General features: G+C 49.5%; 1 protein-coding gene across 1 annotated transcript in view; it reads left to right on the forward strand.

The window, feature by feature from the left end:
* Window positions 1-18672, forward strand: part of LOC119958251 (histone-lysine N-methyltransferase 2D-like) — a 224347-nt gene that overhangs the window by 194799 nt on the left and 10876 nt on the right. Inside the window, 5 exon segments of the mRNA XM_038786664.1 lie at window positions 152-293; window positions 2716-2849; window positions 3710-4805; window positions 16282-16418; window positions 17629-17759. Of these exon segments, the coding sequence (XP_038642592.1) occupies window positions 152-293; window positions 2716-2849; window positions 3710-4805; window positions 16282-16418; window positions 17629-17759 (1640 nt within the window).

An 18672-nucleotide genomic window follows, 5' to 3' on the forward strand; every position in this document is an offset into this window, starting at 1 on the left:
AGCGTGTTCTGGTACCAAATGTAATCGAAATTTTGTACATATTTGGCAGTTAAAAATATATCTTTGGGATGTTAAAGATGAGATGGGTAAGCAGGAAAAACTTTTTGTCGGTATATTTTCAATAACTTGTACATTTCTACTGTACTTGCAGGATATAAACAGAATGATGACAACCTTTGCTCAGTTGCTTCAGATGAAGATCCCGGGTTCTTATGAGGTGACATCTGTTCCTGACAGTCCACGTTCTTTTATACCCGAAGGGAAAAAAAGCACATTGGACGTTCCTGATCAAGGTTTGTGTAATATACCTTTCCAGAAGAAAGTCATTAAGACCTGCCACTGGGAATCAATTTGCAAGCGGTTGGTTGATGTGCCCTTTTCAGAAAGGTGTTCCTTGCTCACTAACAAATAGAACTTTTGACTGCAACACTCAGCCTTTCAAGGTGAGATAGAAACTGAAAATGCTAGAAGTACTCAGCGGTGAGGCACCATCTGTGGAGAGAGACACAGTTGACGTTTCAGGTCGATGGTCTTTTGTCAGCATTTTCTGTTTTTATTTTGGATTTCGAGCATCCCCAGTATTTGGCTTTTGCTTCAGAATGAAATATTGCCCCTGGGCAACGTGAGATCTAATCTGTCCATAAATGAAAAATAATGGTCCAAGGACATCTTCAGTGTTATAAGAATTTATTTTCAAATAAGCTGATTTTAAAATAGTGAGAAACAGCTATTTGATTCACTAGGTTTGCTCCTTCCACAGGCAGCATATACATCCTTCCAATTGTGTTTGACCCCACTTAATTAATCCCTCCAAAGGAATTCTGCAGAATATCTCTCCAAACTTCTTCCATCCCATAAATTAATTAAATAAATATCTATTTTGCCATACACCATACAAATAATTGTATAGAAATCACAACACTGAAACAGGTCATTCAGCCCAACCAGTCTTCGTCCTCCACATGAGCAGTAGCCTGAAACCAATATGCTTGCTCAATCCCTGTATCACTTTATTATCTAAAGAAACCTATTTTAACCTGATGTTGTAAGACATCTTACTGTGCCCACCCCAGACCAACGGCAGCATCTCCACATCATCGCTTTAATATGGAGTAGAATCTTTGCAGTGCACGAGGAGGTCATTCAGCCCACCAAGTCTGCACTGACCCTCTGAAAGAACACGCTGCCTCGGTCCACTCCCCTACCCTATGCCCGTAACTCGGTAACCCCACCAAACCTTTTAAGGGACAATTTTATCATGGCCAATCCACCTAACCTGCACATCTTTGGACTGTGGGAGGAAACCGGAGCACCCGGAGGAAACTCATGCACACACGGGGAGAACGTGCAAACTGCACACAGATAGTCATTCAAGGTCGGAATTGGACCCAGGTCCCTGGCACTGCTGCTGTGGCAGCAGTGCCAACTACTGTGCTACCTTGCCACCCAGGCTGCCTACCAGGAAACGGGAGACTCGGGTGGCCGTTTGGTTTCTGTCCCAGAGAAGGTTAATGAGGTGTTTGAGGCCTTCTACCGTAGGTTGTATGAGTTAGAACCCCCGGAGGAGGGTTCATCGATGAAGTCATTTTTGGATGGGTTTACCTTCCCAGAGGTAAAGCAGGGGAGTAGGCAGGAGTTTATTTCCTTTTTGTTCAAACGCCCAAGTTGTGTCTTAGTGAAAGTAAAATTCTCATTCTATTTGTGCAGTGATCAGCCTGCCAATGTGCAGCCGGTTACTCTCACTGATATTTGTACAAATACTTATTTTTACAAAACATCATTGTCTGATCTGCTAACCCAAGAAAGCAAGTGCCCGAAATTATGGAGGAGCATACCTCTGTTTTCAGAGAATCCGTACAGTGCAGAAGGAGGCTGTTCCACCAATCGAGTCTGCACCAACCTTGTGAAAGAGCACCCCCACCTAGGCCTATGCCTCCACTGTATCCCAGTAACCTTTTGGACACGAAGGGGCAATTCTAGCATGGCCAATCCACCTAAGTTGCACATCTTTGAACTGTTAGAGGAAAATGGAGCACCCGGAGGAAATTTCTTTTTGGATGTGAACATAAGATGAATGAGGGAGAATATGTTTGCCCAGAACTATGATTGTAATTTTAATCTTTAAACCAAATTTTGCCATTTCACATGAGCTCCCTTCCTGCAGGTACCCTTTGGTGTATATATGGATCTTCCTTTCAGTCTTTCAGTTGCATGTCTAACAATACTTTATCTCAAGCTGGTCTTTGTGTCCCTACCTGCCTATTAAAGGAACTGAAGTGCACTTTTGAAATATAGCTTTTATATATATATATATATATATATTAAATGAGATATGGAGCAAGATCACATGACTTGTCAGCAACTTTCCTTCTAAGTTTCAGAACATGCAGTGCAACAGGTCGTGCACAATCAATATTCCCCTAAAGATGCATGTATGCCTGGTGATACAGCAATCTTTAAGGTGCTATATAGCATGTACACCAAAGAAAACTTAGATCCTCCTCTGTCCCTTTAATATGTACTGTAACTTCCCAGTGACTTTTCCCTAAATAGTTGTTTATTTATTCGTGTTTGTGGGGTCAAACTTAAAATTTTAGAAAATAAGAATGACGACTATACAGTTAAATTGCCAACTATTTTAACACTTTTTTCAAACCAGTTCAGGGTGTTAGTTGGTTATTATTAATGGCTCTAACTTCTTTCTGGGTTTCTTAGTGGGCTCCAAAGAAGAACCAATGGACCTGGAGAAACTGGTGCTGGAAAAACATAATTGGTTCAAACAGTATGATGTTACATTACCAGGCTCTACTCTTAAGGCACCAGGAAAGGAGCTGGCAACTGCCACCCCGGTATGTGCATGATTTCAGTCCGAGAGCTTCCTGTGGCTACTGGGGCACTTTGAAAAAGGGGAATTAAAGTCTGGTGATGTATCATGGGTATCCATGGTCTCCTTGAGTTGAAGAATTTCCCTGTTTACTTGAAATTAATCACTGTTCCTCTTAGTTTGCTTCGCCAAAAGTTGACATTACTGCTGATTAAGGAGGCTGGTACATAAATTACCCTGATCGAATGACCATTGATAGCCCTTTGGTCTTACTCACCCTTAATTCTTTATGTTAGCATGTTTGATAGATTGTCAACAGCTTAAATTGTGAATTTAAAGTAACAAATTTCCCCAAAGTTCTCCATTGAAGTTGAAAGAGGCTGAACAGCAAATCACCAGCGACAGGATGGGAGTCACGAGCAAACAATGAGTTTTAAAGACTGTAGGAGAGAGAATAGCAGCAAAGTCAGAAAGGTTTCAAGAGAGCACACAAGCCTTGGCTAAGATGACTTGGAGCTGTGCTGCAAAAGGTGGAGCAGGGGGAATCAGGCATGCAAAGAAGGGCAGGTTTGAAAGAATAGAGAGCTCCTGCTGAAAATGAGGGTGAAGGAGATTGTACAGATGGGGAAAGCAGTGTCGTGGAGGATGTTGTGGACGAGGCCAAGAAGTTTGAAAGCAGTGCTTTGAGGAATGGAGTTTGGCATGAACGAGGATGATTGGCAGTGAAACTTAGCCTGCAGTAGGCTGTGAGTGATGACGTTTTGGATGATGTGATTTGTAAAGGCTTTTGGCAGAGGAATCGATTGTTATTTTGACAAAGAATTATTGATGACTAATGGTTTTTTAAAACTCATTATAATGGCTGTTTTTACTTTTTCTTTTCAGGAAACTTCCTCAGACTGTCCATTGAAGGAAAGAATTGTAGTACATCATTATAGTAATAATATGTCTATCCTCGATGTTCACCAGCTTCCCATAATACAACCCGAGAGCTCTCCTCCCTCATCTCCAAGCGTATCATCACCTGGGACTCCAGCAGAGTCGAGTAAGCCTGAACCACCAGTTGAGTCACCAAAGATCAAGCATTCTCTCCCACTGGACGAAAAGCAGTTTGAGGAAGCACAGCCACAAATGAAGAGGTGGAGGGGAATCCGTTGGAAACGTTTGGAATTTAAAGTTATATTTCACAAGGGGAAGTTTAAGCATGTATCTCAGCATGAAATTGAAGAGCTGATTCAGAAACTGGGGACTTCATTAAAACCCGACCCTATGCCCAAGGACACTAGAAGGTGCTGTTTCTGTCACGAAGAAGGTGATGGAGTAACAGATGGACCTGCAAGACTCTTGAACCTTGACTTGGATTTGTGGGTCCACCTAAACTGTGCATTGTGGTCCTCTGAAGTGTACGAGACTCAGGCAGGGGCGCTGATAAATGTGGAAGTGGCTTTCCACCGAGGACTTACCACAAAGTGTGCTTTTTGTCAGAAGACTGGAGCCACTACTGGTTGCCATCGGGTCCGATGCCCAAACACCTATCATTTTGCTTGTGCTATCCGTGCCCGTTGTATGTTTTTTAAGGACAAGACTATGCTTTGCAGTCAACACAAACTGAAAGGAGCGAATGAACAGGAAATTAGGTGTTTTGCTGTTTACCGCCGTGTCTACATTCAGAGAGATGAGGTGAAGCAGATTGCTAGCATTGTACAGCGTGGCAAGCGCAGTCACATGTTCAGGGTTGGCGGATTGATCTTCCACACCATTGGTCAGTTACTTCCCCATCAGATGCAGGAATTCCACAGTGTGACAGCTCTTTATCCGATTGGATATGAAGCAACACGTATTTATTGGAGCATGCGATACACTAACAAGCGTTGCTGCTATCACTGCACCATCAATGATACTAATGGGAAACCTGAGTTTGGCATCCAGGTTATTGAGCAAGGGCATGAGGATCTGATTGTTACTGATTGGACCCCACAAGGTAAGAACTGTCCACAATGGTCAGGATATTTATTTTTAAACTGAACAATACAATTATAGATTTTCCAACAACTGAGAAGGTGATGACATTAATCTTTGATTTCCTCAACTACCTTTTCTTCATGGCTAAAATTGCCTTCATAAAGTTCCACCTCACTAGTTTCTGTGTGTATCTTGCCACGGCACTTTGAATGCAATATTTTGACTGCCACTCGTTAGTTTTTAGTGTGTCACCCTGTGTAGCTTTGGAGTCAGTTAATGCTGTTGTTGATTATTTCTAAATGGATGACTAATTTGTAATTATCTATCCCTATATTTTTATATATGTGTGTGGTGTGTATATACATATATATATATATATATATCCTTCATTGTATAGAATAAATGAGTTGCTTTTTAAAAGGATTAGTGCAGAATGAATAGTCCAAATGGCTGCCTCCTTTGCTATGATGTTTTATAAGCCAATGTGCTGAGCTAATTATTGTCGTGTTAGGAAAAAGGTGTTCTTCCTGTTTAGTTCAATCTCCTTTCCATTTTATTTTGGACTACACCGCTAGTTCTGTTCCTCATGTTGGCAGTGTATACAGCCAGGAAAGTTAGTCAGAATTTATCAGCTGTACTTTTGTTTGTCTGAAATTCAAACCTTGTTTGCTGGCTAATTACTATTTCAGCAAAATGTTTATGTATCATTCGCTCCTGTCAAATTACCGAAGCCTTCTTGAGATTTGACTTCTTATAGCCTTATTAGTCAAATGTACCTTTGAGTACTTATCCCATTATTCAAATGATTTTGGGCAAATTCATCCCACAGCTAAAGCAGCAGACAGCAGTCCTGCACAATGTACTTTCACCGTCCTGAACAGGTTTGGGGAAATATTAGGCTTCTTGCCTTCATTTTTCCTTCAGCAAAACATGCTGCTTCTTTGGCAGTCCCTCCGGGTCGAGGATTACTGGTTTCTACTCTGGGGTGATGGATTTGGTGGTGGCTCAATCGACCAATCCTGGACCTGCAGACTCTGCCACAGGTGGGGCAGGTGGTGATCGATGAGGTGGATGGGTGGGACACTCTGGATTCTGCGTGCTCTTTCCGCTGTTTATGCTTGGCCTCCACGTGCCCCACTCAGTGATGCTCAAGGTGGTTGGTGTCTTTGCAGATGCTTCTTCTCCAGTTTGTGCGTTCTAGAGCAAGCGATTCCCATGTGTCGGTGGGGATGTTACATTTATTTAGGGAGGCCCTTTCCTCTGCCCTCCATCGCTTGCCATTGCGAAGCTTGGAGTCGAGCATTTATTTTTGAAGTCTTGTGTTGGATATGTGTACGATGTGCCCTGCCCATCACAGCTGGTCAAATGTGACAATTGCCTTGATACTGAGGATATGGGCCTGGGAGAGGACGCTCACATTGGCATGCTAATCCTGCCAGCGGGTTTTTAGCATTTTTGTGGAGGCAACAGTGGTGATTTCTCTCCAGGGACTTGAGGTGTCTGCTGGACATGTTTCTGATGCATAAGGAGGGCGGGGACCATGGCTGCTCTGTAGACCATGAGTTTGTTGCTGGATTTGAGGTCTCAGACTTCGAATACTCTGTTCCTCAGGCCTCCAAAAGCTGTGCTAGCGCATTGGAGTCGATATTTCATCATCAATGTCTGCTTGCTCCGAGAGGAGGCTGCCAAGGTATGGGAAAGGATCCACGTAGTCTAGGGCACACGCAGGGGTCATCTGCATACTGCAGCTTGCTGGCAGAGGAAGGGATGGTCTTGGTTCTGGTTCTGAGGCGTTGGAGGTTGAACAGTTTCCCGCTTGTCCTGTAGGTTAGCTCCACTTCGGCGGGGAGTTCATGGTGATAGGGTAGAGTATTGCTGCGAGGAAGATGGAGAAGAACATTGGTGCAATGACTTTGCCCTGCTTGACCCCAGTTTGCACTTGTATTGGGTCTGGTGGATCCATTGGTGAGGATCACAGCTTGCATGTCATCATGGAGCAAGTGGAGAACGGTGACGAAGTTCTGCAGGCAGCCTAATTTGAGGAGGATGTTCCACAACCCTCATGGCTGACCGAGTCAAAGGCCTTTGTGAAATTGAAGATGGCTGTTTAAAATGGTTGGTGCTGCTCCCTGCACTTTTCCTGGATTTGTCGCACGCTGAAGATCACGTCCATTGTACCTCTTGTCAGACAGAGGCTGCACTGAGACTTGGAGGCGCTCTTCAGCCACTGGGAGGAGGCAGTTGAGGAGGATTCTCGCGATGACCTTTCCTGTGGCAGACAGTAGGGAAATCGCTCTAATTTCCCCTGTTGGACCTGTCTTCCTCCTTGAAGATGGTTACAATTACGACGTCGGAGATCTCCTGGCATGCTCCCTTCCGGACAAGAGTGATGAGTTTGCGTATTCGCGTCAAGAGTGCCTCTCCGGTGTATTTTGATACTTCGGCGGGAATTCCATCTGCACGGGAGGCCTAGTCTTTCAGCTGTCCGATGGCTTTTTCAACTTTACGGGCTGGGGCTATGCTGAGATGGTGGCGGATAGTGTGTTGCTGGATGACATTCAGGGTACATGCATCAAAGACTACATCTTGGTTGAGGAGGTCCTCGAAGCGTTCTCCAGCGGGCGCCAGCTGCCTCTCTGTCTTTGGCTATTATTGGGGTAGTTCCCTGGGTACTTGGACAGTAGATGTCTTTAGTTGAGGTGAAGAAGCCGTGCACATCATGGTTGTCGGCAAGTTGCTGAGTCTCCTGCGCTGTTTCCACCCACAGTCTGTTTTTTAGGTCACAGGTTTTTGTTGTACCTCGGCCTTTAGTTGCCTGTAAGCTTGTTTCCTCTCGCGCAAGTTTTGGTGGGGCTGCCAGTTCAGGAATGCCTTGCGTTTGCACTCTAGAAGATTCTGGATCTCCTCATTCTCGTTGGATCAATCTTGGTGCGTCTCCTCTCAGGTGCTGACTATTGTGGCGTTTAGGGTGGACCAGGCACTGTGAGCACTCTGCGGCTCTGGCTTGTTAGTTGTTGCCAAGTTGGCAATGAGGCGCCAGCTGAGTAGATCTTCTCTGGGGGTCTTTTGAACCAGCAACATTGGGACTCCTGCGTCAGAGTTTTTTTCTGCCTCTGCTGATTTGGGACCAGGTTGATGGAGTTGGTAGGGCGGATTAGTCGGAGGTTAGTCCAGCAGTCCGCTCCTGTCGTGGTGTGGGTGATGCGGACATCTTTGCGGTCCCTCGCTCGGACCTGGGGTCGATCTTGGCCCCGGGTCACTGTCTGTGTGGAGTTTGCACATTCTCCCCGTGTCTGCATGGGTTTCATCCCCACAACCCAAAGATGTGCAGGGTAGGTAGATTGGTCACGCTAAATTGGAAATAAAGAATTGGGTACTCTAAATTAATTTTTAGGACTTCCGGTTGCGGTGATGCGGAGCTAAGCCGCACGTTCGGTAGCTCCCGCTTTTTTCGGTCTTTTGGGCTCTTTTAAGGGCCCGTAGCGGTGCTGGTTGGAGTTTTCCCCGTGTGGGAACACATCCTCTAAGATTCTCCACCGGTGGATGGCCTGGACCAGGAGCGGAGCGGTCAGAAAAATCAGCTTTGGAGCAGAGAAAGGTGCGAGGCAGGAAAGGCAAGATGGCGGCGGGCGGGGAATCAGCAACGTGGCAGCAGTGGGCGCGAGAGCAGCAGGAGCTGCTTCAGCGCTCCTTCAGGGAGCTGAAGGCAGAGATCCTGGAACCGCTTAAGGCCTCCCTGGACAAGCTCATGGCGACCCAGACGGCTCAGGGTGCGGAGATCCAAGAGCTTCGGCAAAAGGCCTCGGAGAGCAAGGACGAACTTCTGGGCCTGGCAGTGAAGGTGGAGTCGCACGAGGCGCTCCACAAGAAGTGGTCAGCGAGGATGGAGGAGATGGAGAACCGGGCCCGTTGGAAGAACCTGCGGATTCTAGGCCTCCCAGAGGGGCTGGAAGGTTCGGATTTGGGGGCCTATGTGACTATGATGCTCAACTCGCTAATGGGCGCGGGATCGTTCCAGGGACCCTTGGAGCTGGAGGGTGCCCATCGGGTGCTGCTGAGGAAACCCAAGCCAAACGAGCCGCCTCAGGCTTTACTGGTCCGTTTTCACCGCTTCGTCGACCGTGAGTGTGTTCTGAGATGGGCGAAGGAGAGTAGTAAGTGGGAGAACGTGGAGATCAGGATCTACCAGGACTGGAGTGCGGAGGTGGCAAAGAGAAGGGCTGGTTTTAATCGGACGAAGGCAGTGCTCCACAAGAAGGGGGTCAAGTTTGGCCTGTTACAGCCGGCACGCCTCTGGGTCACTTATAAGGACCACCAGCTTTACATTGACTCTCCGGACAAGGCCTGGGCTTTCGTCCAGGCAGAGAAGCTGGACTTGAACTGGGGGCTGGGGAACGGTGTACACAGCCTGGAGGCTTTGTCTTCCTTGGTATCCTTTCGCTTTTATCGGTTTTATTTGATGATGTCTTTTTGCTGTTCTGCTTTTTGGGACTGTTATCTGTTCATTTGGGGCTGGATGCAAAAAATCGGGGGGGTGGCGATCCTGGTGGGGAAGAGGGTGTCGTTTGAGGCGTCGAATGTGGTGGCAGACAGCGGGGGGAGGTATGTGATGGTAAGCGGCAAGCTGCAGGGGGAGCGGGTGGTGCTGGTCAATGTATATGCCCCGAATTGGGATGATGCAGGTTTCATGCGGCGCATGTTGGGCCGCATTCCAGATTTGGAGGCGGGGGGCCTGATAATGGGGGGGGGGGGGGGGATTTCAACACGGTGCTGGATCCGCCACTGGATCGATCCAGATCCAGGACGGGTAGACGACTAAGGTGTTGAGGGGGTTTATGGACCAGATGGGAGGGGTGGATCCTTGGAGGTTTGCGAGGCCGAGGGCCAGGGAATTTTCATACTTCTCCCATCTGCATAAGGCCTATTCCCGGATTGATTTTTTCATTGAGTAGTGCGCTGATTGTGAGGGTGGAGGATGCTGAGTATTCGGCGATTGCCATTTCTGACCATGCCCTGCATTGGGTGGACCTCGAGCTGGGGGAGGAGAGAGACCAGTGCCCACTCTGGCGCTTGGAGGTGGGGCTGCTGGCAGATGAGGAGGTGGGCGGGTGGGTTCGAGGATGTATCGTGAGATACCTGGAGGCCAATGACAATGGGGAGGTTCGAGTGGGGACGGTCTGGGAGGCATTGAAGGCGGTGATTACGGGGGAGTTGATCTCCATTCGAGCCCACAGGGAGAGGGGAGAGCAAAGAGAGAGGGAGAGACTGGTGGGGGAGATGGTGAGGGTGGACAGGAGATACGCGGAGGCTTCGGAGGAGGGATTGCTGAGGGAGCGGCATAGTCTCCAGGCTGAGTTCGACTTGTTGACCACCAGAAAGGCGGAAGCTCAGTGGAGGAAGGCACAGGGAGCGGTGTATGAATATGGGGAGAAGGCGAGTAGGATGCTGGCACACCAGCTCCGTAAGCGGGACGCGGCCAGGGAGATTGATGGAGTTAAGGATCGGGGAGGAAATGTGGTGCGAAGGCGGGTAGACATCAATGGGGTCTTCAGGGACTTTTATGAGGAACTGTATCGGTCCGAACCCCCCAGCGGAGGAGGGGGGATGGGGCGCTTTTTGGACCGGCTGAGATTCCCAAGGGTGGAGGAGGGACAGGTGGAGGGACTGGGGGCGCCGGTTGAGCTGGAGGAGCTGGTCAAAGGGATAGGGAGCATGCAGTCGGGGAAGGTGCCGGGGCCGGATAGGTTCCCGGTCGAATTCTATAAGATGTATGCAGACCTGTTGGGCCCCCTGTTGGTTAGGACCTTCAACGAGGCAAGGGAAGGGGGGGCTCTGCCTCCGACGATGTCTCGGGTGCTGATTTCCTTGATCCTTAAGCGGGACAAGGATCCCCTGCAGTGTGGGTCATACAGGCCGATCTCACACTTAAATGTAGACGCCAAGCTGTTGCCGAAGATTTTAGCCATGAGGATAGAGGACTGTGTGCCACAGGTTATCCACGAGGATCAAACGGGGTTCGTGAAGGGGAGGCAGCTGAACACTAACATACAGAGGCTCTTGAATGTTATAATGATGCCGGCGGTAGAAGGGGAGGCGGAGATAGTGGTGGCGTTGGACACGGAGAAGGCCTTTGATAGGGTTGAGTGGGGGTATCTGTGGGAGGTGCTGGAAAGGTTTGGGGAGGGGTTTGTCAGGTGGGCGAGGCTGTTATATGAGGCCCCGATGGCGAGTGTGGCCACGAATAGGAGGAGGTCGGAGTATTTTTGGTTATACCGAGGGTCAAGCCAGGGGTGTCCCTTGTCCCTCCCCTGCTTTTTGTGCTGGCAATTGAACCCCTGGCCATGGCGCTGAGGGAGTCGAGGAACTGGAGGGGGCTGGTGCGGTGTGGGGAGGAACACCGAGTGTCGCTCTATGCGGATGCTTATTTGGGGATTTCTCAGGGTACAAGCTCAACTTGGGGAAGAGCGAGCTGTTCGTTGTACACCTGGGGTACCAGGAGGGGGGGATTGGGAGGCTCCCACTAAAAAGGGTGGAGAGGAGCTTCAGGTACTTGGGGGTCCAGGTGGCCAGGAGCTGGGGGGCCTTGCATAAGCTTAACCTCACAAGGCTGGTGGAGCAAATGGAGGAGGAGTTCAAGAGATGGGACATGTTGCCGCTGTCTCTGGCGGGTAGGGTGCAGTCAGTCAAGATGACGGTGCTCCCGAGATTTCTGTTCCTGTTCCAGTGCCTCCCCATCCTTATCCCGAAGGCCTTTTTCAGGGGGGTTAACAGGAGCATTACGGGGTTTGTGTGGGCGCACGGGACCCCAAGGGTGAGAAGGGTGTTCTTGGAGCGGGGCATGGATGGGGTGGTTGGCGCTGCCCAACCTCTGTGGGTATTATTGGGCTGCCAACGCAGCGATGGTGCGTAAGTGGGTAATGGACGGGGAGGGGGCGGCATGGAAGAGGATGGAGATGGCATCCTGTGTGGGCACGAGCCTGGAAGCGCTGGTAACGGCGCCGCTGCCGCTCCCTCCAACGAGGTATACCACGAGCCCAGTGGTGGCAGCTACCCTCAAAATTTGGGGGCAATGGTGACGGCACAGGGGGGAAGGTGGGGGCCTCGATGGGGTCCCCGATACGGGGGAACCACCGGTTTGTCCTGGGGAGAATTGATGGCGGGTTCCTGAGTTGGCACAGGGCAGGTGTCAGGAGGTTGAGGGACCTGTTTGTAGACGGGAAGTTTGCGAGCCTGGGTGTGCTGGAAGGGAAGTTCAGGCTCCCCCCGGGGAACACCTTTAGGTACATGCAAGTAAGGGTGTTTGTCAGGCGGCAGGTGGCGGAGTTCCCTCTGTTGCCGCCGCGTGGGGTTCAGAACAGGGTGCTCTCGGGGGTGTGGGTTGGAGAGGGGAGGATCTCGGCAACGTACCAAGTGATGCAGGAGGTAGACGAGGCCTCGGTGGAGGAGCTGAAGGGTAAATGGGAGGAGGAGCTGGGTGAGGAGATTGAGGAGGGGATGCGGGCGGATGCCCTAGGAAGGGTGAACTCCTCCTCCTCTTGTGCGAGGCTTAGCCTCATACAGTTTAAGGTGCTGCATAGGGCTCATATGACCGGACAAGGATGAGTCGGTTCTTCGGGAGTGAGGACAGGTGTATTAGGTGCTCGGGGAGCCCAGCAAACCATGTCCACATGTTCTGGGCATGCCCAGCGCTGGGGGAATTTTGGAAGGGTGTAGCAAGGACGGTATCGAGGGTGGTAGGATCCAGGGTCAAACTGGGCTGGGGGCTCGCAATATTTGGGGTTGCAGAGGAGCCGGGAGTGCAGGAGGCGAAAGAGGCCGGTGTTCTGGCCTTTGCGTCCTTGGTAGCCCGGCGGAGGATTCTTCTTCAGTGGAAGGATGCGAGGCCCCCAAGCGTGGAGGCCTGGGTCAACGATACGGCGGGGTTTATTAAATTGGAGAGGGTGAAATTTGCCCTAAGGGGGTCAGTGCAGAGGTTTTTCAGGAGATGGCAACCATTCCTAGATTTCCTGGCAGAACGGTAGAAAAAGGCCGGGGTGGGGGGGTCGTCTCTTTGTTTTGGGCTGAAGGAACGTGTATATTTGTTCTTTGCTAAGGACGGGCGTTAATTTATTTCTTCTTTTTTGTATATACGGGGGGGTTGTTCTTTCTGTTCTTAGTATTTTCTGTTATTGATATTTTGTGAAAATTTGAATAAAATTTATTTTTAAAAATACAAATAAATTTAATTTTAAAAATATATTTTAAAAATATGATTCCAGGGTGAGGAACTTCAGTTATGAGGATAGATTGAAGAGTTTGGGACTGTTTTTCTTGGAGAAGTGATGGTTGAGAGGAGATTTGATAGAGATGTTCAACATCATGAGGGGGCTGGACAGAGTAGATAGGAGCGGGGAAGGTCCCCACAAGAACGCGAGGGCCCAGATTTGAAGCAATTGGCGAAATAAGCGAATGTGATAGAGGGGAAATTTGGTCACACAGCGAGTGATGAAGATCTGGAATGCACTGCCTGAGAGAGAGGTGGAGGTAGGTTCGATCGAAGCATTCAAAGGGGAATTAGACTGTGGGCTGAAAAGGGAGAATGTGCAGGGTAGGTGGATTGGCCATGCTAAATTGCCCTTTAATTAGATTTTTTTTTAAATGAAATAACGCCCCAGCGTTCTCTCTGCTCCCTTGGTTCTCCCTCTCCTCTCCCTGCTCCCTCTGGACCTTTTATCGGCCCTGCGGCGCCTGACCTTACGCAGGTCGGGTTCTTTGTCGGCCCCGCGGTGCCTGGCCTTGTGCAGGTCGGGTTCTTTGTAGGCCCTGCGGCGCCTGACCTTACGCAGGTCGGGTTCTTTGTAGGCCCCGCGGTGCCTGGCCTTACGCAGGTCGGGTTCTTTGTAGCCCCCGCAGTGCCTGGCGTTGTGCAGGTCGGGTTCTTTGTAGGCCCCGCGGTGCCTGGCCTTACGCAGGTCGGGTTCTTTGTAGGCCCCGCGGTGCCTGGCCTTGTGCAGGTCGGGTTCTTTGTAGGCCCCGCGGTGCCTGGCCTTGTGCAGGTCGGGTTCTTTGTAGGCCCCGCGGTGCCTGGCCTTACGCAGGTTGGGTTCTTTGTAGGCCCCGCGGTGCCTGGCCTTACGCAGATCGGGTTCTTTGTAGGCCCCGCGGTGCCTGGCCTTACGCAGGTCGGGTTCTTTGTAGGCCCCGCGGTGCCTGGCCTTACGCAGGTCGGGTTCTTTGTAGGCCCCGCGGTGCCTGGCCTTACGCAGGTCGGGTTCTTTGTAGGCCCCGCGGTGCCTGGCCTTACGCAGGTCGGGTTCTTTGTCGGCCCCGCGGTGCCTGGCCTTACGCAGGTCGGGTTCTTTGTAGGCCCCGCGGTGCCTGGCCTTACGCAGGTCGGGTTCTTTGTAGGCCCCGCGGTGCCTGGCCTTACGCAGGTCGGGTTCTTTGTAGGCCCCGCGGTGCCTGGCCTTGTGCAGGTCGGGTTCTTTGCAGGCCCCGCGGTGCCTGGCCTTGTGCAGGTCGGGTTCTTTGTAGGCCCCGCGGTGCCTGGCCTTACGCAGGTCGGGTTCTTTGTAGGCCCCGCGGTGCCTGGCCTTGTGCAGGTCGGGTTCTTTGTAGGCCCCGCGGTGCCTGGCCTTACGCAGATCGGGTTCTTTGTAGGCCCCGCGGTGCCTGGCCTTACGCAGGTCGGATTCTTTGTAGGCCCCGCGGTGCCTGGCCTTGTGCAGGTTGGGTTCTTTGTAGGCCCCGCGGTGCCTGACCTTTCGCAGGTCGGGTTCTTTGTCGGCCCCGGGGTGCCTGGCCTTGTGCAGGTCGGGTTCTTTGTCGGCCCCGCAGTGCCTGACCTTTCGCAGGTCGGGTTCTTTGTAGGCCCCGCGGTGCCTGGCCTTACGCAGGTCGGGTTCTTTGTCGGCCCCGGGGTGCCTGGCCTTGTGCAGGTCGGGTTCTTTGTAGGCCCCGCGGTGCCTGGCCTTGTGCAGGTCGGGTTCTTTGTAGGCCCCGCGGTGCCTGACCTTACGCAGGTCGGGTTCTTTGTAGGCCCCGCGGTGCCTGGCCTTACGCAGGTCGGGTTCTTTGTAGGCCCCGCGGTGCCTGGCCTTACGCAGGTCGGGTTCTTTGTAGGCCCCGCGGTGCCTGGCCTTACGCAGATCGGGTTCTTTGTAGGCCCCGCGGTGCCTGGCCTTACGCAGGTCGGGTTCTTTGTAGGCCCCGCGGTGCCTGGCCTTACGCAGGTCGGGTTCTTTGTAGGCCCCGCGGTGCCTGACCTTACGCAGGTCGGGTTCTTTGTAGGCCCCGCGGTGCCTGGCCTTACGCAGGTTGGGTTCTTTGTAGGCCCCGCGGTGCCTGGCCTTACGCAGATCGGGTTCTTTGTAGGCCCCGCGGTGCCTGGCCTTACGCAGGTCGGATTCTTTGTCGGCCCCGGGTGCCTGGCCTTGCGCAGGTCGGGTTCTTTGTCGGCCCCGGGTGCCTGGCCTTACGCAGGTCGGGTTCTTTGTAGGCCCCGCGGTGCCTGGCCTTACGCAGGTCGGGTTCTTTGTAGCCCCCGCGGTGCCTGGCCTTACGCAGATCGGGTTCTTTGTAGGCCCCGCGGTGCCTGGCCTTGCGCAGTTCGGGTTCCCGGTGCTCTCACTGCTCCCTCTCCTCTCCCTGTTCCCTCTGGGCCTTTTGTAGGGTCCGGTGCTGTCTGGCCTTGCGCAGATCAAGTACTCAGCACTCTGACTCCTCTCGTTTCTTTTGTAGGCCCTGTGCTGTTTGGCCTAGCCCAGGTCGGGTCCTCGGTGCCCTCGCTGCTCTCTCAGCACTCCAGCACTCCCCACACATGGAGCAGCTGAGTGGTCTCTTGCACAATCTCATTTTAAATGGAACAGAATGCTTGACCAATGGAAGATGATGTGTTCCTTCATGGTTTCAAGCTCCTAATGGCAGTGTGTTTCAGAGTGGTCCCCTGGGATGTAGACAGCCTAAATGTAGTTAAACATTATTCAAAACATGATCATATCAAGGGCTTAACCATTCTTTGTATTTCCTCCCCAATTAGCCATTGGGAACCTTCAACAGCCTGGCAGAAAATCAGAAAGAAACTCATTCAGTCAAGACAAATAGATTTTGTGACCCTGGAACTCTTACTTGTGACTTTGTAGACAACTTGGTGATGCATTATGTGGATGATGTATTCTGTGACATTGTTAGCATAACAGAACCCGTCATTTCTCAATACGTTGTGATACTGATGTCTCAAGTCACCTAGGTGATCCCAAATACAGACACGTGCTTCTCTGCAAGTCGCTATGTTCTGTTCATACACCTCCAAGTGACTCGATTAAGAGCAACCTTAGCAGTGGCTTAGGAAGTCGATAGTTGCTTATTCTCCAGATCAGTGGCAGTGGGAGAAAATAACTTTGTTTTGTAAGGGAAAGGATGGAGAGATGCATAATCTTTGTGTTTGATATTTAGCAATTTCAAGACTTCAGCTGTGGAGGCCCAAGTTATGTTTTCCATTTATTCTCCTCTCTCAGGTGTTTGGAATAGAATTCTTGAACCAATTGTGCGACTGCGGAAAGAAGCAGACATGTTACGACTTTTTCCCGACTATATTAAAGGAGAGGACATGTTTGGACTGACTATCCATGCTGTCCTAAGGATCGCAGAGTCGGTAAGTAAAACAGGATATAGGCTCTGAATACCAAAATACCTGCAAAACTAAATTGACCGATTCCCAGTTTTAAAATTCGACATGTTTAACCTGTAACTATATGCAAGACTATTTAAATTCGGAAATGTTTTGATGATGGGCTGTACAGTTAACCTCCCTCCACTTGGAAGACTACTAAACATAACAGGAAAGGATCAGGAGTGAGGAGAATAGACTATATAAACCTGCAAGCAAAGGTGGTCAATAAACAGCAGGATATATCGATTATATGATTAAAAGAGTGATTCATCTCAACATACTACCAGCAATAACTTGCACAGTATTGATGTAGCATCTTTTAAAGTGATAAGATGTTCCAAGTCGCTTCATGGGAGCATTGTAAAAACAAGATATAGCACTGAGCTCGCGCAAGGCGATATTAGGTCAGATGGCCAAAAGCTTGATCAAAGAGGTAGGTTTTAAATAGTGTCTTAAGGGAGGAAAGTGAAAGACATTTCAGTACTTGGGACTAAGGTAACGGAAAGCACGGCTTCCAAAAGTGGAATGATTAAAACCAGGGATGTTCAGAAGTTCAGGATTATCATAGAATTTACAGTGCAGAAGGAGGCCATTCGGCCCATTGAGTCTGCACCGGCTCTTGGAAAGAGCACCCCACCCAAGGTTAACACCTCCACCCTATCCCCATAACCCAGTAACCCCACCCAACACTAAGGGCAATTTTGGACACCAAGGGAAATTTAGCATGGCCAATCCACCTCACCTGCACATCTTTGGACTGTGGGAGGAAACCGGTGCACCCGGACGAAACCCACACACACACGGGGAGGATGTGCAGACTCCGCACAGACAGTGACCCAAGCTGGAATCGAACCTGGGACCCTGGAGCTGTGAAGCAATTGTGCTATCCACAATGCTACCGTGCACGATTAGATGCACGCAGATATCTTACAGGGTTGTGGGACTGGAGGAGAATACAGACATAGTTTACAGAGAGTAGAATGTGGGCAATCAGATGACAATTGTGGTATCAAGAATTATAGTGGATCAATAGAGCTGGATTTTGAAATGTGCTACCTGCAAAAAGTAAGTCATTTAATTATGAAAAAAATTGGGCATTCTTCCAATCTTTTTTGGGATATTTTACCCCTTTTTTTTGTTGAAATAGTTTCCTTAAAAATGATTCTGTGAATTAATCTTGTTTTCTCTCCAGTTGCCAGGTGTGGAGAGTTGTCAGAACTACATATTCAGGTATGGTCGCCATCCGCTTATGGAGCTCCCTCTAGCTGTTAATCCAACAGGCTGTGCCCGTTCTGAACCGAAAATAATGACTCACTACAAACGGTAGGTCCAGGAAAAATACAACTGACTTGCTAATGATGAGGATAATTTAATAAAATTCCTTTTTTTTTAAAGAACAGTTATAATGCAGTGATCCCTGTTTAAAAAAAATTAAACTATGAATTTATATTCAAATATGAAGGCAGTAATGTCATGCAGTTTGTGGAATAAATGCATGCGATATTTTGATCCCCACTGAAGAGCACTGACTTCATTAGAGAACGCTGAAGTTTAAAATAGTTTTTTTCAATAAAAGTGAATGTTATATTTCTTCCTCTCATCCTGTTGCAATCCTCAGTGCCTTTAGCTGCTAGGCTACTTCCTTGACTTGGGAGGACGGAGCGGTTTGGGCCACGCCTGCTATTCATGTTTGCCTAACAGGAGTATGCAATATGGCTCAACACTAGCCTTGACACTTATTTTTGCCTCATTGTACACATTAGCGTCCCAGAGCGTGGGACAATACTACATCTTATTTTGCACGTGTGGAGAAATGTTCAGCGCTAGTTGGCAAGTTCAAAAAGCCAAGGCTAAATGTTGAACATTCTAGTAGTGAATCCAATGTTCTGCTGCTCCAAAAAGTTACTGGGTGGGTCACAAAAGCCTAATGTAAAAACTGAGTAATGCGATACAACTTTATTTTTCTTTTTTTTATATTTTTCTTTTTTTAATATAAATTTAGAGTACGCAATTCTTTTTTTCCCCAATTAAGGGGCAGTTTAGCGTGGCCAATCCACCTACCCTGGGTTGTGAGGGGTGAGAACTTTATTTTGCAATTTATTATCTTGTAATACTTCGCACAGGCCAGTATGTAAAAAGCACTAATATCTCAAATATGTTTTTTGTCTTTCGAGTGGACAATCCCTTTTGGGACCTGAAGACTTTGGTTCAGGAGAGCCTTACCTTTTTGAAAGGA

Source organism: Scyliorhinus canicula, chromosome 28 (genome assembly GCF_902713615.1).
Source record: "Scyliorhinus canicula chromosome 28, sScyCan1.1, whole genome shotgun sequence".
In the NCBI taxonomy this organism is placed as follows: domain Eukaryota; kingdom Metazoa; phylum Chordata; class Chondrichthyes; order Carcharhiniformes; family Scyliorhinidae; genus Scyliorhinus; species Scyliorhinus canicula.